This window comes from Bos javanicus, chromosome 10 (genome assembly GCF_032452875.1).
Source record: "Bos javanicus breed banteng chromosome 10, ARS-OSU_banteng_1.0, whole genome shotgun sequence".
Classification (NCBI taxonomy): Eukaryota; Metazoa; Chordata; class Mammalia; order Artiodactyla; family Bovidae; genus Bos; species Bos javanicus.
Window position 1 is genome coordinate 61,631,529 of NC_083877.1, and position 22,154 is coordinate 61,653,682.

Below are 22,154 nucleotides of genomic sequence, written 5' to 3' on the forward strand. Positions count from 1 at the left end.
TTTCAGGTACAGAGGACTGAAGAGAGAGGGTTAACCCAGGCCTGAGTTAAGTCCAAAGGTGTCAGATTCAGAATACAGATATCCTGCTTCTTACGCTTTGCCGTTTCCCTTTTCCCTTCCTAGTCATCCTTCTGAGGCCAGAGTCTGACTTGAAATCCTAATCTTGAACCCCAGCTTTAAACAACCTGCAAATGAGTGAGGCACCTGATTGAAATTTTCAGGCTCACATCTGATAACACCACTGCAGTGTGATTTTAGTGACTGAAAGGAAAAAACAAGACCAGAGCAAACGAATTTGAGTGCTTTTATTTCAGGTTGACTTTTTCCCCCTTCTATTTTTTATCAGTTACAATAAACAGTCACAATATGTCAGGGAAAAATAATCAACGCATCCATCAGAAAAAAATTTTGGTAGTTTTTAATATGATTAAGTATTGTATGAATACTAACAAATTAAAAAAAATCAATACTTATATATTCCAAATTTGCAAATTTTTCTACATCAAATTTTAATTATCTTTTAACTCTCTACAATCATTATATAAAGTAACTAAAAATATGATTCAGGATATATTTCTTTATAACAGTTTGAAAATGTGTGATATTGGGTTTCCAATTAGACATCTATGAAGACTTCATCTATGCTAACCACTTAATTAGAAAAAATATTCAAAGTAATAAAATGTCTAAATATTTAGTAGGGAAAGCAATTAAAATTTATATATTAAGAACAGAATATATTGCATATTTAATCAGAATATATTTTGCTTCCTCTTTCAGCTAATATATTTTTCAGTCAGCCCCAAATTGAAGCTGTATGTTGTCAGCAATTGCTCAGATCACTCTCAGTATATAATCTGTTATATTAAATAACCTTACTTAGGTAAGTGTTTTAAACATTGTGGAGACTCAGGTTACCTCTTAAAGTTTTTAGTTATTGATTTTCAAATCTTCTTTGTGAGTGTAAGCTTCTCAGAAGGCCAAGTATAATCATGTTTCCTGCCCAGTTGGTCTTTTCCTTTGATAACCACCCATGGTTACTATACCAGCCTGTCAATAAGCATTTAATGAGAAACTGCTGTGGGGCTGAGGCCACTACCAGGCCCTAGAAGCAAATAAAAGATTAGGTGTGCCTGGAAAAGCTTACGATAAGTTGCGTTTTCACGGGCGTAGTAAGGCAGCATATGTTTGCTTAATTTTCATGTTTTTAAATAACATTGACAAGATGTTTTTCTAGGGGTAGCATTGGCTTTGACACCCCCTTAAACTGATTAAAAAAATAGTTCCCATTAAGTAATAATTTAAAAATGGCAAAATTTACTTGGAAGCCTATAGGATAGTCTTCTAGGTTTGAATATCCACAGATCACATTTACAACATAAAGTACTGGAACTTGTTTCCTAATTATTCATACTGTGTTCTAATCCTTTATCTTTAAGGATAAAGATCTTTTAAGAGTAAAATGTCAGGACATTTTTGTGATTTCCTCTAACTAGTAAGACAGGAGGGAGGTTCTTCGTGAGGATTTCCAACCAAGCCATGTACAACCAATCTGATATAGATCCTTTTCTTGCCACTGGAAGGCTCCTGACAGCATGCAAGAAAAATAAAGAACAAACATGACAATTAGTACCAACATAACATCATTAGCTATCTGAGCTATATAATAACAAGTAGCCTAAACCTTATATATGCCTCCTCCACAAAATGAAAGCACTGAAATTATTTTGAATATAGATGTTAAACTGAGATGTTTCTCAGATAATACAAATATTTACAAACCAGAAAAATAGGCCTGGACATTGTAATAGAATAGAAAGTGTGAAAAAAAGTAAAAGTGTTAGTGGCTCAGTCATGTCTGACTCTTTGCCACCCTGTGGACTGAGGCCTGCCAGGCTCCTCTGTCCATGGAATTCTTCAGGCAAGAACACTGGAGTGGGCTGCCATTCCCTTCTCCAGGGGATAGTCCCGACCCAGGGATCAAACCTGGGACTCCTGCATTGCAGGCAGATTCTTTACCATCTGAGCCACTAGGGAAGCCCATTAGAATAGAGGCAAAGCATAAATAGATTTTCACTCTTTAAATAAAAAATGTGATCAACCAATACCTCTCCCCGTTTTTCTAGGGGTGGGGGAAGGATTTTTGCTAATATTTTAGAGCTCTTATTATATTTGGGAGAAATAGCTATTTGGGCTCTATCACCCAACTCAGGAGACCAGTCTATCTCTTAGATGAATGGTCTTCCAGTGTAGACCTTGCTTGAAGACATACTTACCCTTGTACCTAGGAGTTAGATCATGAGATATAAATGTGAAATTGCTGGTTTTCTTGTTTAGCAATGAATCTTTAGATAAGCATTCTTATTTCCAGCAGGTATGCCCCTAATATTTGTGGGGTGGAGGACAAAGAGTGGAAATGGAAAAGCCCACTCTTTTTTCTCCTGCCCTGGCCTCTTCCCACATGGTAAGGAGCCTTGAGAACATGCCATGGACTCCACATCTCAGGAGCAGCTATCCAGGGAAGGGGCCTGTGAACCTTGACCAACTTGGGGCTTAATTGGCAGGGAATTCCAGGGTCAGATTCCTAGACAGAGGTCTAGACAGGGAATGAGGGTTCTAGGTGTCGTGTGTCCTGGCCCTTTGGGTGGAGCATGTCTGGAGTAAAGTCCATATGGAGCCCTCTAAAGCCCGTGGGCCCCATTGTCTTAGGGTGGTATTTATTTTCCCACATGTTCCAAATTTAACTTTTCCACCCGAATAGTTTTGGGCTTTTATATTGATTAACCCATGTACCTGAGATTTCTCTGTAACAGTCTTAAATGTCTGCAATGATACTTACAGGACTATGAGATTAGCAGCTCTTGAGTGCTCCTGTAAGAGTTCGTTCAGTCGAACTTGGCGGTAACTCTGTGGACAACATTCAGATTTTGTTGAGGGCGGTTTCTCAGAATTATGAATGAGAATTTACCTTTTTTCCTCTAATTAGAGACAAGTAGGAAAGCCTCATTTAAAAAAAAAACAAAAAAAAAACCTTTTCATTCAGGTTTGGAAACTTAGTGTTTTAGAAACTTGTGGAAAATATTAGAAATATAAAGAATAAGACCACTGTGTTATGTTGTAAGTTGCTAAGTCATGTCCAACTCTTTGTGACCCCATGGACTGCAGCATGCCAGGCTCCTCTGTTCATGGGATTTCCCAGGCAAGAATTCTGGAGTGGGTTGCCATTTCCTTCTCCAAGGGATCTTCCCGACCCAGGGATTGAACCTATGTCTCCTGCTTTGGCAGGTGCATTCTTTGCCACTGAGCCACCTGGGAAGCCCCATTGAGGTATAGTGGCTTATTAAATTCTAGAAAGAAAAAACAAGCAAGCAACATGGATAACAGTAAAAAGATGAGAATGGCCAGTGCTGGGAACAGGTTTGCTGTGGAAGAAACCTAACCTAATCTTGATACTAATTTGGTACGCTAAACACACAGATTATACCCTAGTCTAATCTTTCTTTAAACTCTGATTTTTACCAGCACAGGAGACTGGTTTCAATGAAAGAGTCACCAAAAGACTCATTTGGAAAAATAACTACATTAACTATTTTGTAGTGATGAGAGTAATATTTATTATCACATTTCACCGGTTCAGAAGCCAAAGCTTAGATAAGTGATTTGCTCAATTATATGAAAAGCTTTTGTTAGAGCTGGGCACTTTGTCACACAGAGTTTATGATTCTTAGCTCAGTATTTTTTCTACTAAATTTGAAAGGTTTTTAATATCTCCTGCTCTAATCTGTTCCAACTTCAGCTCCTAATATGGCTTATTTAAATTTTGTAATTTAGAGCTTCTTGAGGTCCTTTTCTTTGAATGTCTAATCCAATTCAGATGTTAATTCTTCTGCCTTATTCTTATATCCTTGCCCTCTTCATCATCCTCACTGTTGCAACTTCATTCAGTTCAAGCCAGATGCAGGTAACTCCCGTCTTATTGTGTTCTCTAGAAAAGCTCACCATTTCACATCCATCCTACAAGACGTTCCAGATCCAACTTGCATATTCAGTGTTCCAGTTACAGATTTTCTCAGATCCCTATGTAAGTTTTTATAGCTATATCAGGTTAAAATTCTTTTTATTGTGTCAAACTGTGAGCAATCTATATTTACTTTGCATATGTATTGACTGAAATTATTTTAGTCTGATGGGTCTGTCTCCTTTTCTATAAAATTAAATTGGAAAGAAGACTTCGCAATATGTATCAACAGCCTGTTTTCAACTTAAAACACTTGATTTTATACTAAAAAATGAAAGCAGTTTTCTAAATCCTCACATTCACTAATATGATTCAAAAAGGACTTGAAATATGCAGAAACCCTAGATCGCGAATAAGTGAAATTCTATAATAGATACATTACTTCTTGATCTTTAAATCAACCACTGTTTTCTTTTTCAGCTAGTTAGATAGCAAAGTAAAGATTAAGAAAGAAAAGTCCTTACCTTTTCCTTGACTGCCTCCAGTTCTGCATCTGTAATTTTCCACGGAGTTTCTCTCTTTAATTTCTCAGCAGTTGTTAAATCTTTGCAGCTTTCATGGAGACGATATGGTTCAATCATTTCTTCAAAGACTTTCCAGCTGAAATTGGAATTATAAAAGAGGCCTCACAGTGGGAAACTAACTCATTATTTCACAGATACTCCAGGTGTGACTGGGTACGCTGGCTGCAGAATCAGAGCTGAATGTCATGCAAATCTTCTAAGAATTATCTTTGCAGGAGACTGTGAGTAAAACCATGGCTATCATAGTGCTTCCCTACCCAAGGAAAGACCTTAAGGGGTATGAGGCCTTGATAGCCTACTAGGTATTATTAATAAATCCTCAATATAAACACACAAACACATAAATGGTAATTACTCTGCAATTACACGTTCTACATAGTATAGTCAAAGGCACAGTTTTAACATAGACACTTTAGCCCATAAATGAGTTTCCATTTGCTTATTTACAGGTTCTATGGGAGATGTTCATGAATTAATGTAGGAGATGAACCAGCATCCCTGAGAGTTAGATAGGGTTGCCCTCCTCACCTTTAGCCCACATGGCAGCTCCCACCTTATGGCAGGAGGCTGTGGGTAGGTCGGAGAATAGTAAGTGAGTGAGTTTAATGGCTATAGAACAATCTGAATGTTTGCTGTAAATAATGCTGCCTTTGTCCTTCTGCTGTCTGATGTTGCTGCCTGAGATGTTCAAATGGCTATTGTTCAGGTGCACATTAGAGGAAAGAACAAAAATCAATAACATTTTAAAATCTGAGGCCATTTTAGAGCAATTAAGAAAAAATCATTGACTAGAAAATTAGGAGCAGTACCTCAGAACTGTAGAACATTTTAAAAATTGCTGAAAAATCTCATTCTTGTCTATCATAAGAATCTCATAAGATTTATTTTTAAATGATAGCACAAAACAAACATAATTTATAGGAGTAGTTGTCTTCCCTGTGCTACTATAAGATGATCTCAAATATAAATAGTTTTCTTTGGTTTTATATATCGTGGCTTACTTAAAACTTAATAACTTTGGAATGAGTGATAATTAGAATTAATGTGCTTTTAGGTTAAGGAATTAAAGCATGAAGCAATGATTTCAGTTTCCCAGATGGTGCAAGTGGTAAAGAATCTACCTGCCAATGCAGAGATGTAACAGACGTGGGTTCGATTCCCTGGGTTGGGAAGATCCCCTGGTGGAGAGCATGGCAACCCACTCCAATATTCTTGCCTGGAGAATCCCATGGACAGAGGAGCCTGGAGGGCTCCAATCCACAGGGTCACAAAGAGTCAGACATGACTAAAGTGACTTAAGTGAAAGTGAAAGTTAAGTCGCTCAGTCATGTCCGACTCTTTGCGACCCCATGTACTGTAGCCTACCAGGCTTCTCTGTCCATGGGATTCTCCAGGCAAGAGTACTGGAGTGGGGTGCCATTTCCTTCTCCAGGGGATCTTCCCAACCCAGGGATCGAACCCAGGTCTCCTGCATTCTGGGCAGACGCTTTAACCTCTGAGCCACCAGGGAAGTAAAGTGACTTAGCACAATGATTTCAGTGGTCTCATCAGTTTTCCTGATTTAGGACTTGCAGATGAAAGTACAGAGATTACTAAGGAGTAGTTTGTTCCCACCAGTGTGCTGCTGTTAACAGATTGAAGAGATACTTAATGCAGTAGATTTCTGATGCTTTGACTTATTCAGAATGGTAGACAACGAGTAGGAAAGAATAAGACTGATATGCCCAATTATTGTTTCAACCATGTTTTTTATCTGCTATTTCTCCCAACAGTGCTGTGCTTTTAGAGACCTTGGTGGTCATCAGTGCAGAGGTGCTGGTCTAGGAGAGAAGAGCCTGGGTTCTTGCTCCAGTTCTTCCATTGTCCTCCTTGACCTGGATAACCTAGCCTATAACAGGGGTAACAATGGCTGCTCAGAGCTGGTGTGATACTGATGCGAGTGTTAGTAGGATGATTTGGATGGCCATGCTCTGAAAAGTATGCAGTGCCCTTACAAGCAAGACATTCATTTTACTCAACAACCATGGGACTGAGGTTAGCAGTTGACGGTTTCTCTGTTTAAGCTTTACATACAGTTATTTTGATGAGGGATAAGAGTTTTATTTGCCTCTCAGTCCAGGTGCTTTTTGGAAAGACCACTTCAAAAATAGTTTCCTAAGAAATGGAAAGTGGAATAAAGATTGTTTGCTTGTCCCCCCAGGCATCCATACTACGTTTCTCCATTGTAGTTTGGATGAGAATGACTCTATCCTCAATATCAGCCAGTCAGCACAATTCTATCCCTTTTTCCAGTCAGATTGGCTAAGCTGGGCACATAAGCCAGGCAAGCTTGATCTAGCATTTCACTGACTGCAATGAGTGGCTCATAGCTTGGTGGTCCAAAGGTCTTTTTAGATTTCTATTTTGAGTCTCTATTAAATCTGCTCATTCTTATTGTTACAGTTGTTATTTAGTTGCTCAGTTGTATTTGACTGTAGCCTGCCAGGCTCCTCTGTCCATAGGATTTCCCAGGCAAGAATACTGGAGTGGGTTGCCATTTCCTTCTCCAGGGGATCTTCTTGACCCAGGGATCAAACCTGAGTCTCTTGCACCTCCTCCATTGGCAGGTGGATTCTTTACCGCTGAGAAACTAGGGAAGCCCATGATCATTCTTATTATATCTTAAAATTGATTCTAGAATAGTTTAAGTATTCAGCTCAGTTCAGTTCAGTCCAGTCACTCGGTCGTGTCCGACTCTTTGCGACCCCATGAATTGCAGCATGCCAGGCCTCCCTGTCCATCACCAACTCCTGGAGTTCACTCAGACTCACTTGAGAATGAATTCAATTAAAAAAATTTACTTATAGCTTTCCTGCCTTTCCCATCCTCGTTCCTCATAATAACAAGGTTAAACTGCATAAAAATTTCCCCTAAAATTCATATAAAATTTCTTCTCACACATTAATGTATTTGTTGTTTTTGTGATCACACTAGCATATTTAAACTAAATTATCTAGTTAATTGCTTCCAGTTTCTCTTTGATTTCTGTTTAATGATTGCTGTCTTTTTGGCCTATGACTTTTAATTCAGTCTATACAATAAAAAAGAATTTAGCCACAAGAGCTTTTCAGTTTCCCCGGCCCAATTGTTTTCTCATTAACTTAGCTTTTTCCTCCCTTCACCCTTACTCTACTGTATTTATAGATAACGTTTCTATGATAGAATGTCTCCATCAAGATTTACTCATGTTTTATGAGTAGTTGAAAGCTCTATTAAAAGCAGCTGAAGGACATTTAACATTAGCCTCCAACATGGAAATCATTGATGGTGAACTATTGCTAACATTGTGTGAAAAAGAGTGACCAAGGAAGAACAGCAATCAGGAGATGGTTGTTAATGGTAGACCAGGGCTGTCTAGCCATAAGGCCCCTGTGAAAGCTGAAGTTGAGCCAGGGTTGTAAGGTTTGAGCCCTGGGCCTGGGGTTGCATCAGGCCACTGAAGAGTTCTGTTTCTCTTATTAAACCACTCCGAGGATTTGCCTTTTAAAAATTATCACAAAGGTTCCAGGTGTGGTCAAGTGTGAAAGTGTTAGTCACTCAGTCATGTCCGATTCTTTGCAATGCCATCAACTGTACTTGCCAGGCTCCTCTGGCCATGGAGTTCTCCAGGCAAGAATACTGGAGTGGGTATCCATTCCTTTCTCCAGGGGATCTTACCTACCCAGGGGTGGAACTTGCGTCTCCTGCATTGCAGATGGATTCTTTACCATCTGAGTCACCAGGGAAGTGGCCATTTGTGAGATTTACTGAATGACCAGTCTCTGTTCTAAAACTTATCTTCAAATACTGGAAAAGGCATCGCCAGCATCAGACATGTGGCTGTTTTATGAAGTAACATGGCATCAGTTACAGCCGAAACTGAAAAGAGAAGGATGGTACTTCTAGCACACCTCTTCTTGGTCACCTTCTGTCTTCACATCAGGATACATTAACTACAGTTATTCTGCTAAGAATGTTCTTTTTCCTTGCATCTTCCCCAACACCTTGATATATCACAGAGAAAATCTCCAGAACTGTGAAAATGAATTAATTTTTTTTTCCTGAGAAAGGGAAATAGATCTCTTCATTGTAGGATGCAGAGCATATGTAATCAACACCAAGTCAGAATGGTGTCTAAAGTCAAATTTAGAGACCAGGACAAAAGTACAAATGCCTTGGTCCTTTGTTTCTTATGACCGTGCATAGAGTTTTCTCCTTGAGAAGAGGAAACCATGGAACAAAGGTCAGGGGTACGAAGATGAAGCACATCTAGGCTGTGATGGACACTCAAAGAAGGAAGAGGCATGGTTAGAGATGCAGCAACATCCTCCGTGATAGAACAGAAAGGATGGGTATACAGGTGACCATGGCTGCTGGGCAGAGACTAGTACAAAACAGAGGGAAGGATACAGGGACTTGGGTAGAAAAAATCATATTGATGGGTAAAGAGGCAAAGGATATAGAAACAAATTAATCAGCAAGCGCAGACAGTCCTTAGCTGCTGCTAAGACAAATACCAGCAAGAAGAATTCAGTTACAAGAAGCAGGTGACTGACTGATCTGTGGCCAGCATTGAGCCAGGGCTTATAGAGAATCCCAGTTCAGTAGGGGACACTGTGACTACACTCTCGTTGTCGTTCAGTTGCTAAGTCATGTCTGATTCTTTGTGACCCCCATGGACTGCAGCACGTCAGGCTTCCCTGTCCTTCATTATCTCCAGAGTTTGCTCAAACTCATGTTGGTGATGCTGTCTAAGCATCTCATCTTCTGTTGCCCCCTTCTCCTCCTCAACTATGCTCTAGACAACAGTAAACAGTCCCGTATTGGCAGAGAGCTGGCAGGCTGTGGTCTGGTGCTAAGTGGCACATACTGGGGAATCATTGTACCTGCTGTGTTATAGAAGAGAATGTGTTTCCTCCAATTAGAGCTATCAGATGAGCCTGTTTGATCACATTCCTGCAAGTGCCAAGGGGCAATGACTTAGGAGTTAAAATTCTTCAAATGAAATGTGCAAGGCTACCAGAGGTTACTGCATGACAACTTAGTTCATATAAAAATCTTAATTCCATTTACCAAGGAGAATGGTAAATCTGTTCTTAACTTTTCTTAACTTTATAACTGTAGAAATATAGGAATGAAAGGCATTAGTGGTATTTATGATGTAAGGAAATATTACATCATAATAATCCAGGTCAGCCCTGTCAATCCTAGCTTTCTTATTTCAGTTAAGACATTTTGTAAAGCTGTTTTAACTGACGCATAGCCTTAGAGGAATCATGAATACCCTCAAATGACATGAGGTTCAAGGTTGCCATTTTGTCAATAAGAATGCATCTTAAATCTGGATAATTTTCAGTTAGTTACTAAGTTCATCTGGGATAACAGTGAATCAGAAGAAGGATAGAGCAAGAAGGTTTGAGGAATGTGGAGTTGCAACTCATCAAGAACTACAGGAGGAAGGAGAAATGGTGATCAACAGGAATGAGAAGAGGTCTGAGTCTAGCAAGGACCTATGCCATACTGAGACCTTTGTATCTCCTGTTTCCACCCTTGGGGAACCATGCCACACCAAATCAAATGTACTAAACTGCATACAGATGCAACACTAAACATGATTTTGAACTGTAAACAATTGAAAATATTTTATAATTGTGAAGTCATTGCTCTAAATATTTTAATTTATGATCTGTTGTAATTTCCAGACAATCTTCTTATACCTCTGGGAACTCCTGTGAAGATCTAACCTACAAATTGTTTTCAAATACCATGGACTTCACAAATTTAAAAATTAATGAGGTTAAAGTGATGCTGTTTTGAAGGCATTTAAACAATTATTTCAATTTTTTTTTTCATTTTAAAATTTTGGAACCAATACCTTTCCTTGCCAGGCTTCAGATAGTTTTAGAAATCCCCTTTGGAAAAAAAAAAAAAAGAAATCCCCTTTGGGGGCTCTCATAGGCTTCCCATTCAGAATGCCCCACCAGTAACTTTAAATAATGTAAACTTACCCTGACTGCTCAGGTCAGAATTTTCTGAGCCTATGCTTCCTGCTACTGTTACCACCATAGAAAGCATAACGCGAAAGGCAATTCTAAAATGCTAACTAAACGATGTTTCCGCAGTTGTTCTTCTCAAGCTCATCTTCACCTTAAAAACTTTTCCTTCCGTTAGAACCTGATAGCTCTGTGTCATGATTATTTAAAATCCCCTTTTATGTCATCCTATCAGGAAGTCACAGCAGTAAACTCGTAACATTTTAACCTTCTAATAATCAACACAAAAGAGGGGAGAGTTTACCATGGATAAACTGCATCTGGTTAAATATTCCATACCTTTCTTTGTTTGGCTTAACGTTGATGTCACCAATGACATGGATGTCTGCAAATTTTATCCTAAATTTGCTCAGAAGGGAAGCCATTCTGAAAATACAAGACAGAAATGCCTCATCATTGAATATTTAACTATTTTCAATCAAAGAGTTTTGTGTTTAAGACATCAAAAGCAATCATGTCTTATTTCAGCTTAGCTTTTGGACAAAGGCTTTGGTTAGTATTTGATTTCCACTGTAGCACTTGATGAATATGGATAAATGTGGACCAGATTATTCTACCAAAGGCAAAGAGAAATTTCTGTAGGTGCAGTCACTGGAAACAGCAAACCCAGCTCTGCATTCATGTTTCAGGGAAAAGGTTGTGGCACTGTCCACTCTTCCTTATCATTTGGGAAAAAGAGAACAAGTCTCAATACTTATTGATGATTGCTGATAATGTTTATAGAGTTACTGACAATCTACTGACAAACCAATAATTATTATATATTATATCATTGTAGATTAAAAGTTTTTCCCGCTAGCAACTGAACATTTTGATATAATTTCAAAGTTACAAAACATTATAAGAATAGTGTAAAGAAAGCTCAGATTCACCAGTTGTTTATGTTTTGCCCCATTTGATTTGTCATTCTCTTTTTCTCTGTCTACATCTCTCTATATTGTTTTTGCTTGCTGGCTTTCTACATCCTACTTATCTGCCATTTTAAAGTAAGTTACACATATCAGTCCCCTTTACCTCTAAGTACTTCAGTGAATATTTCCTAAGAGCAAGGACATTCATTCTCTTTTATAAACAGAGTACAGTTTCTGAAATCAAGAAATTTAACATGGATGCCCTGCTACTATCTTATCCACCAACCTTTTTCAAATTTCATCACTTGTCTCAATAAGGTACAGAGGCTTTAAGAAAATATAAATTATTGTAGACCTCATGTTAGTTTCCATTTTACTATAATTTTCTTTAAGAGGAATTAGATATATATAATAACTTTCTAAGAAGGGGGAGACAATGTGAAAAAATGACTAAGAGCTGAAGAATTGATTCTTTTAAACTGTGGTATTGAAGAAGACTCTTGAGAGTCCCTTGGACTGCAAGGAGATCCAACCAGTCCATTAAAGGAGATCAGTCCTGGGTGTTCTTTGGAAGGACTGATGCTAAAGCTGAAACCCCAATACTTTGGGCACCTGATGTGAAGAGCTGACTCATTGGAAAAGACCCTGATGCCGGGACAGATTAAAGGCAGGAGGAGAAGGGGACGGCAGAGGATGAGATGGTTGGATGGCATCACTCACTTGATGGGCATGAGTTTGAGCAAGCTTTGGGAGTTGGTGTTGGACAGGGAAGCCTGGCACACGGTAGCCCATGGGGTCGCAGAGTCGGACACGACTGAGCGACTGAACTGAACTGAACTGAAGAGCCAGTCATTATTTTGTGATTTCTGGAAGTAGCCATTCCAGGAAGGGCTAGGACTTAGGCATGCCATGAGGGACTACGGGCTGCCAAAAGTCATTCTCTGGATTTCCTCCAGAGATCTTTGGATGCACCACACTCTTGGCATGCTTGTTGCTCTCACAACTAGAGATCAACTCTCCATGACTAAATAAATAAGAAAGGAACAGACTTAGCACCATGGGACTTGGCTTATTTATTTATTTTAATCAGAAGAGTTACCAACAGTCACCCATTTAAACACTTTCAAACTACAAGTGAGAAACTTGGGGAGGACCCAGACAGGTACAGTAACTGTTGCAAAGCCCTGCGTCTTGTCAGTGGCAGAGCTGGGGCTTGGACAGGGTGCCATCTCTGTTCTCTTCTAAGTGTGCGAGGCTAGAGGGACTGCCTCGAATTAACAGGTTTGACTCTCCCAGAAGAAACTGGACAGAATTTGGACACAGATGCCTTCAGGCTCTTCCTTTCTTGGATGCATTTACTAGTCAGAAGAAAATAAACATTATACAAGATAATGATGCTCTCACTGAAGACTTGAGAAGGGCTTCCATGCCAAATGCTTGTTGAAAGCATTTGTGGAAGGGGATAGAAGGACTTGAAGACAATGATTAGAAAAATTACGCAGATAATTTATTGACAGAAGCCAAGCAAGCCTAAGGCCTAGCGTGGTGACTTTTTGTCTTTAAATTTATTGTGCCTCAAAGACGCTTAAAGTTTTTTTAAAATTAAAGCATTCAAGCAACAAACATCAAAAACGCTTCAACACAAGTGATAAATTACTTACGCAATTTTTTCTTCTTCAATGCGATTGATCTTCCCTCCAACATAGATTCTTAATTTACAGTCTTTCCATTTTTTTCTGAGAGTCAAGATATAGGGGATAAGGAGTATTAACCCTGAAAAAAAGAGTAAATTATGACAGAAAGGATGAGCATATCCAATTGAAAGGAAATGAATAGCTTTATATATGTATTCATTCCCACACTCATAGCTCCTAAATAATTTAAATCTTTAGAGAACACGGAAATGTTATTCTTTAACTGATACCGTTTTCATATACCTTCCCATGCAGTTTGTTAAATTTATCAACAAGAAATTCTGCTCTCTAGTGTATATTCTGGAATTTTTTACCTCCATCATCAAACAACCACCAAACATCAATTGTGCCTTTTCCCTGCTTCTTTTTAAATTGGGTGCTGGCCTCCACCAGTTTCTGGTTGAACTCCCCAACGTGCATTGACTGGATTGTGTTAATGCTGCAATCTGTAATGAAAGAGAAAGTAGTACATCCATTTGTCTTTTGAGGAAAGAAACAAAATAACTTGCCAATAAATCTATTCAGGAAAATAGAAGAAGGATCATGACTTTGTGTTTTTTATACTTATGGGAAAATAGTGAGCCCTATTCTCCACAAAAGAAAATATAAAGGTCAAATCCCACAGTAATTTAGATCACCTTCCATAGTTCAGAGAAATTTGATATTGATCTTATGATTACCATTTTTATTATAGAGTAGTGAATTTTTTCAGATCCTTAGTAATCTGTCTCAGTGCAGAATTATTATTTAGACATGTAGCAATGCTAAATTATCTGATACAAAACCCTAAATATCCTCATTTTCTTAAATTTCATATATAACTCAGGTTACAATATCAGATGTACTTAAAAGTATTAATAGAACATGTAGTTATTGGTTTTCTAGAGATAACCAAAGAATCAGAAGTATTCCTTCGCTAGACAATATGTTCATTTGAGCACAGTTTTGGTACGAATTCCAGAAATGTCTGGATTATAAAGGTTGCTAGGGACCTTGAGCATCTCAACTCTCCATGACCCTTTGGTCCTAACATGGACCTGGCTTACTCTTCTGCTTTCTTTTCCTGGCATCTTGTGAGTCTAAGGTAAAGCCACTTGAGCTATTTGAATCTCTGCGAATGAGATGAAAAAGCCAGGAAATATGGATTAAAATTACCTCTTCTTGAGTTACAGTTAAGGGTGTACATAAAGTACTTAAAAATATTTTAATGCTATTTCCGCCCTAACATGGACACAGTGAAAGTGTACCAGGGAAGTAGGGCAGTGTTTACCAGAACCCTCATTCCTATTCGCCAGTAGGTATTTCTTTGCTACACCCTATGTATTATTTCTCATTTCCACATCTTTGAAAGTTGTGACTTCATTGCTCTATTTCAAAGCGGTAGTGTCAGCATCGTGCTTAGAGCAGAGCTGACAGCCTCGTTAGAGCTTCCTCTCTGATCTAAGAGGGTCTCAGGATGCTTTGTTCTGTCTTTTGCTGTTTCCAAGGTGGAGCTGGTCAGTTCTGAAGCAATTATCTCATATTGTTTCTATCTCAGGACTGCTAAAGGAGGAAGTAAATATCTTTACCAAGTGGACCAAACTCTGCCGCTACTTACAAGCAGATCAGAGCATCCAGAGGACTCCTGTATGAGTGCCTGGAGGCCGAGCTGGTCCTGATCTAGAACTCCAAAGAGTCCTCAACTGACAAAAGCCCAGAGCACTAAAGGGGCCTACTATCAGAGCTGTGCTTGAAAATTTAGGCATTGAAACAAAACATAATTTTGCTTTTCTGAACAATGAGACTTGTTGACTTTCAGAGATGTATGTTTTTGCTAAAAGTATTGTCATGCAGAAATGGGGTTCCAGAATAAATAAGTTCCACTTTCACTAATAAGGACCTTATTACTTCTCTCCTCCCCAACAGCTAGAGAAGAGTATGGGCTATGACTTCTACATTTTCCATTGCTTCTCAGGTTGTACTGTTGCACAGAGCAGATTCAATGGGTAGTTAATTCTTCTCATGACTACATCAAACAATTGAAAAGGAAAGATGATAGTAGTTAGCATCCAGAGGGTCTCATTCTAATATTTATACCTGGAAAGAGACTTGATGTACCTCCAACTTAAGATTCAAACACATCATTTTTCTAGAAAATGTCATTTTAAGGAAGGTAATACCTAGTAGGTTCTCCCCTAGGCAATCAAATATTTCTGGCACCCAAGGGTACCTCTAAGTATTTGAAGGGGAGAAATGTTTGGTTTTCTCATAATGCTATGTAGATATACAAAAATGTTGTATTACAGGTTAAATTTGGTCCTTGGGTCATAGTAGGAAAATAAGAAAACTGAACCAAACCTCTTCCAGAGTAAAGAGATGGCCTCTTTGAAAGATTGGGTCCTATCAACCTAGACCAGCAGCCTGCTAAGTCTCAATTTGGATCTTGCTACTTGACTTGGAGACCTTGCCAAAGAAGTAATATTTCCTGGGCTTTACACCAGTGAAGGACTTCGTGAACTACAGGACTATTTGTGCGTGAAAGAAATGAACCTTAACATTCTAATTTTCTACCAGCAGAGGTCGCTATGGACCTCATGAAAAAACTGTTTCTGCAAAGAGAGCAATTTTCAAAAAAAAAATCAGTCATTTGAATCACCTATTTATAAAACTAATAACAAGATCTCATTCTGTGGTCCTCCATTCCTGGGATGTACACTGAACATTCAGAGATAAGTGTACCATCTAGCCAAAATCTGCAGGTAATTAGTGTCTATGAAGTTCCAAGTCCAGCATTCTGGCTTGTGATAAAGATGGTTTTGAAATTAGAATTCTACCTGGATCCCTTTCTTGCCTGTACCAGTCGACTTTCAGTCTCCTGAAATGTCTGCAAGGTGTGTGTGTGTATAGATAAACCAGTTTCGGTATTAGGTCATGAATTTCTATCCCCTTTACATCTTAACTTAGAACTTTTTTTTTTTTTTGCTTCTTATGGCATTCAATCTGCTTACCCACTATATATCTTAGAAACTAAATATTATTTTAAAACAGAGAGTTTTTATGGTAAGATGTTACAAAGGGGTGAATGTTGTTAATAAGTGACAATAGCTTCTACCTTTTAGCCATACTGTCTTCTCTAAGGAAATGTCTTTTAGTCCTTACCTACACACAATGCCTCCAGTATCTTAGATATTGACTACTGACCCCTGAAGATTCATTTTGGCTCATTTTGTAACTTTTCTTGTAAATCTTAAAAGCACTTACCTTTCTTAGGAGTTGGCTTAGTAATGTTCAGCTTGCCAGCTTTTTTAAACAAGCCTCGGATGCCTCCATTTCCTTCTTCACTTTCATTGTCTTTGATGGTGGCTTCCAAAGCCAGCCGCTCCTGTTCTAATTTCTCTAATTCCTCTGATGAAAGAAGACAAAAATCACTTACTTAACTCGGGACAACAAAGTTTCCAGAAACGGTCTTATTAATGATTTCAATATTGAAAATGGTGTGACTACGCAATTAAATGATTATTTATGCATAATATGATTTTTCTGAATGGTTTTTTAGAAGTAACACATATCAATAAATTGTATTCAGAAAGTAACAACTAGCTCAGAAAACTGGCTCTGTTAAGTTATAATACATGAGGACACTGAGTTTTTTATTTGTGAGGGCAAAGGAGGAGGATTATTTAATGCCATCTTTATTTACTACTGGCAAAACAAGATACCAGATCCACTGTATGTAAGATCTTGTACACTGAAAGCTACTGATTTACTGATCTGAGCTACCAGATATTTTACAACTAGGAGTAACAAAATTACAGAAGTATGCTGGGTGTATATCAGACACACAACAGTGCCTCCTGAATTGAAACATGAAACTAGAGAATAAGAATTAAAGAAAGAGAACCAGATCTGATAATAAACTTACAGTGAAAAATATTTACCACCACCAAGTCTTTCCAATAAGTAAAATACTTTCTAGAGTGAGTGACCAAAGCAAAAGAAATAAAAGCTGACATTTCTGTGCACCTGTCAGAGTCCACATTACTAAAAAGGGCCTCATGACACTTGAGTCTGCAATAAGAGTCAAGCTGTATAAAATGTCCTGTCCAGGATTTAGACCCGTTCTCTAAGCTTTGATGTTGGGTCTGGATGCCTTTTGTCTTTCTTGGATTCTGATGGTGACAGAAAGTTCCTAGCTGCTAGGTAATGCATTGCATCCCTTGCTGGCCTCAACCTGCATGGATCAGGGCAGTCATATGACTGTGTTAAAGACTGATGGACATTCTTGCTTACAGTGGTAAGGTAAGAGTCTTGTCAGATCCCTTCATCTTCTTGCCTGCTGAGAACAGAACCTTAGAAAATGAGCTAGGTTTGGAGGAAGAGTAGAAAACCTAGATTCAGTGTTACAAAACACTGGAAGGGCTTCTGTAAATGTCAACCCTTGGAGCCCATTGCCTTTTCTTTCTGGGAAGTGAAGCTATACAAACTCTAGATTTATCAATTATGTACTAACTAAATCTGTCAGGACAGTCACATCCCTAGACGGTGCTGTTATTCAGCTACACAGAATTGTCTGGCCCCTTTCCAGGTCCCTGCGATTAATCTTTTGCCAGTGGCATGAGATTTAAGGTCAAATCATCCATGTGATTTCCCCAAAGCTTCAAAGGTTCTCAAGATCAGCAGCTATAGAAAATCTAAGAAATTAGATGAATGGCATTAAAGCTTAGACAAGAGTTGCTTACGCCTGACTTTCGAAAGGTGAACACACGCTGTGTTGCACTGGCGTCCTAACCAATTACAGCTCTGCTGCTGGCTTCATGTGACATTGGGCAAGTCACTTACTTTTCCTATGCCTCTGATTTCCTATCTGTGAAATGGAAAATCATAACCCCTCGCCTTTCCCACTCCCTAGCTTTGCAAAAAGAATAAGCAACAAGCCCTGCATGGTGCTTTGTTGCTCCTTAGAGAACAAAGCAATGAGTACATTTCTATAGGCGGTGTATTTATGCAACTTCTAGAAATGGGCTTAGGCATGCAAAGCATATCAAGGACTTTGAGAAGCCTGGGAGTTATTTTAGAAGTTAATTATTATTGTACTTTCTTCGGGTGCCAGGGTCTATGCTGCATATTATTCATTCCCAAACAACTCTGAGAAAGCTACTATTATTATCCTCATTTTGTAGGTGCAGAAACTGAGGCTCAGAAAGTTTAGGTAATTTGTCTGATGTCACCCAGCAAATCACAGGGTTCCAGTGCAAAGGAGTCTGCTGCTGCTGCTAAGTTGCTTCAGTCGTGTCTGACTCTGTGCGACCCCGTAGATGGCAGCCCACCAGGCTCCCCCATCCCTGGGATTCTCTAGGCAAGAACACTGGAGTGGGTTGCCATTTCCTTCTCCAATGCATGAAAGTGAAAAGTGAAAGTGAAGTCGCTCAGTCGTGTCCAACTTGTAGCGACCCCATGGACTGCAGCCTACCAGGCTCCTCCATCCCTGGGATTTTCCAGGCAAGAGTACTGGAGTGGGGTGCCATTGTCTTCTCCGCAAAGGAGTCTGCTTGACTCCAAATTCTGCATGCTATGCAATGTGAAGACCTTCTGCTGTTGGCTTCTTGCTATTATTTCAGAGTTGTTTTATTAACCTCCACTCTTTATCCTTAGATGAACCTAAACACTCAGGTACATGGTGTAATGCCAAGCTAATTCCCCAAAACTCTGGTCTCCTCCAAATTGCCATTTTAAATAGAAGACCCTAAGGATACAGGTACATATGGCAGGCTGCCCCAGAGCAGCAGCTTCACTGTCCTGGGTGATGGGCCCCCAACTGTCGCCCACTCTGTGGGGTATTGCAAGGGGTCGGCTGTAGGGTAACCTATTCTTTGCAGTCATCTGGAAGGCAAGTATTTGCTGAGCTCCTCTAGGGGCAACTGCAAAGTTTGCACTGGAGAGAGGATTCTTTTCCTTTTCTTTTCTTGGCAGGCTCCAGCATACCCTGTGATTAGCCACTAGTTGCCATGTTTTTTTGTCCTCTAATTTGGACAAAGGAAGGGAAAAATAAATTCTCCTTTGTAAAGGGTTCGGCTGGCTAAGTGAACCGGGAGCTGCTCCAATAATGTGCTCGGAAAGTATGTGCAAAGCCCATCCTGGACAGAGCAAACTGCAAAATCCCAGGCCTGCGAGACAAAACCAGACTTTGTGTGAGCAAGTCAGATTCAGCAGTTTCCTCAAAGACAACAGAGACAGAGGTTGACAGAATCCATTCTAAAGGCTAAAGTCTGCCTGCTTGGACATCTTGGACTTTCAGATCCACACAGTGGTCACTCAAAGTGATTTTGCAAACTCTTATTAAAGTTAATTCTTAATTATGCACTTTGTAGGTGATCTAAGGCCTCCTTCTGTGCACTCCCTCCTTTTCTCTTTTCAGTGCTAAGTAGAAGTGACGTTTTGATTATCTTTTCTCCTGCATTATCTATGTGGCCCACCGCTTGCCTCTGTTTGCATGCGAAATCACGAGTAGAGTTTGCCAAAACATTTCTTTCAACTGGAGCACTGGCTAGCTGACTTGTAAAAGTGTGCCTTTAATCACCGGAGAGATAAGGCAAGGGAATAGGAGTGGATAGATGTGATGATTGCCATAAGGCTGCCTGAAAATTACTCGTTTCATCACCGCTACCATGACCACCACCACAACCATGACATTGTGATACTCAGGATTCACAGTGCTCTTTCCAATAGTGCCTGATTTCATCCCAGCATGAGTACTAGGATGAAAGCAGAGCTAGTAACATTCTCCCCATTCCCCCCTCCCCCATTTTACTGTGATGGAAACTTGGGTTTAGAGAGTTCAAGTGATTTGATCGAGGTTGCACAGCTGGTGACCCCCGTCTTCTGTTTCCAATTCTAGTGTTCATCCCTCTACTGTCCTTCATCAGTAATCTGCTCTGACTTCCAATATCTCCCTGATGAAGCAATACCCAGTCTGCATGTTTTGAAAAAAAAAACCATCCTCAAATTTCTCAGTCAAGAAATTTCTATAACATTTCATATTTTAATAATATTCTTCTTCAAACTTTATTCCACTGACTAAACTATGTGGCATGGAATAGAGTTTTAAGATACGTGTCTATTGTAACCCCACTAATTTGTAAACTCCTGGAGGGTAGCTTATGTCAGATTTCATTTCCACCACTTATTGAGAGTTTACTTTGTGTGAAGTACAATGCCAAACACTGTGCAGCCATCATATCCTTTAATCCAAAACAACAAACCTGTGAGGTAGGTATTACGGTTATTCCCATTAGAGTAACTGAATTTGAATCCAGACCTATCTGATTCCAAAGCCTATGCTTAGGCTTCCCAGACTCCTGCTCAAACATTCTTAGATGTGTTCATGCCTCACTAGTGCCCATCACCGCAATCACTCAAGAATATTTTGCTGAAATAAAAGAACAGGTCAATTCTGTTTCATGTGGTGGGATACACTTGACAAAGTTATCTCTATAAAGGAACAAAAACAAGTGAAGAGCTGTCAGGGGTGGGGTGTGTATAGCGTGTATGCATGGAGGGTGTTGGTATAAAAGACAACGTTTGAAAGAAGGAGAGTTCATGCCTTGTACAGAGTTACAAGAAGAGGGGCTGAGAGCAGCTAACAGTACAGATCAGGCTGGCACATGACAGAGGCAGGGCATGTGGGATTAACCCTAAGGATGAGAGATGAGGAAAGGGCTCCCTACCCTGGAACTGGCCACCCCCTGGGCACTGGTACGACTAGGAATCTTGCGTACTAGATAGTTTCATATTATATCATATTTACAAAGCCATACTGCTCGGGAGAGAGAGTAAGAGCCTGCATTTCTCTCATGCCAAGATTAAGAGAATCCCTGGGGTTCTAATGATGGGGGAGAAAAGTATAGACTTTCAGGATCTATCCGTTGAGCGAGAGTTTCTGACCAAGGCTTCCTACATACCCCCAAACAGTTCTCACAGGAAGAACAAAGAGTGAAGCCTGAGCTGTAACCTCATGCAAATGCCAAAACCACTTGAACAGTAGTTGGTTTATTTTCAAGTGCTTTATAAATTGATTATATAGTAACCAACTGCAGTGACTATTTTGAAATTCAATTTAGTTGTCAAGATTGCCTCGAATGGTCTATTTCCAGTCTTTTTTTTTCCCCCTCTTTTAACATGTCTTTTAGAAATAGGCAGGATTCTACAATTGAAATTCAGTCTGAATCTTCAGGATAGAGAGTAGTCAATTACCTGACAACAAAAGAGCGAGCAGGGAAACCCACTGAGGAGTTGCGTACCCTCTGACTTCACAGCATCCTTTTTCTTTATTAATTATTAAATTATGATTCTTTCTTGGTCAATCAACTCAAAGCTGTAAATGCTCACATGAATCAGTGTGCCGTACCCGAGGTGAAGTTTAGCTGAATTGAAGGCAGGAAGCAATCCTGCTGTGGTCGCCTTCCAATCAAGTGATTATTTACTACACTGCCATCTGTCTTTATTTTGCTAAGCCACTCCATCAGACACAGCAGAATCCTCACGCTCCAAGATGGTCATAAATCGTGCAGTACTTCCACGGAACACTTGACCGCAATATATTGCGAATCACGTCTCATCACCTTATTTCCTACCAGTACAATTTGGACTCTATGTTGTAGTTGGCAACTTGCTAAATACCCCTGGGAAGTGAGCAATATGAAATATTGCATTTTTTTGTGTGTTGTCAGGCAATAAATTAACTTCTTAAGAGAAACTATCAGCCATCAGTATTGGATGAGTTGCTGCAGTATACAAGTTATAATGCTATGAACATCAATCTTATTTACATAAAAAATTATTCTCCTCACATAAGCCTGTGACACAGTATAGAAATAATTGTCATTAGCTGGTAAATTACCTATAAAGTTGATTTCTATTCACTGCTTTATTAACTACACTATATGAGCACTCTGAATTGCTAATATTTCCTTTAAATTATAATCTGTGATGACACCGTGGTGTTGGTGTTGGAAAAGCTA

The 22,154-nt window shown here is 39.3% G+C and overlaps 1 protein-coding gene across 4 annotated transcripts in view; it reads right to left on the reverse strand.

Annotated features, from left to right (window-relative positions):
- Positions 1 to 290: 290 nt before the first annotated feature.
- SLC12A1 (solute carrier family 12 member 1) overlaps positions 291 to 22,154 on the reverse strand; it is an 88,192-nt gene continuing 66,328 nt past the window's right edge. For all 4 annotated transcript variants that reach the window (XM_061428853.1, XM_061428854.1, XM_061428851.1 and 1 more), the window contains 7 exons: positions 16,399 to 16,542; positions 13,473 to 13,604; positions 13,126 to 13,237; positions 10,893 to 10,979; positions 4,483 to 4,618; positions 2,840 to 2,907; positions 291 to 1,587 (listed from right to left, as the gene is read on the reverse strand). In XM_061428853.1, the coding sequence (XP_061284837.1) occupies positions 1,452 to 1,587; positions 2,840 to 2,907; positions 4,483 to 4,618; positions 10,893 to 10,979; positions 13,126 to 13,237; positions 13,473 to 13,604; positions 16,399 to 16,542 (815 nt within the window). In that variant the 3' untranslated portion in view covers positions 291 to 1,451. The remainder of the gene's footprint in view (positions 1,588 to 2,839; positions 2,908 to 4,482; positions 4,619 to 10,892; positions 10,980 to 13,125; positions 13,238 to 13,472; positions 13,605 to 16,398; positions 16,543 to 22,154) is intronic.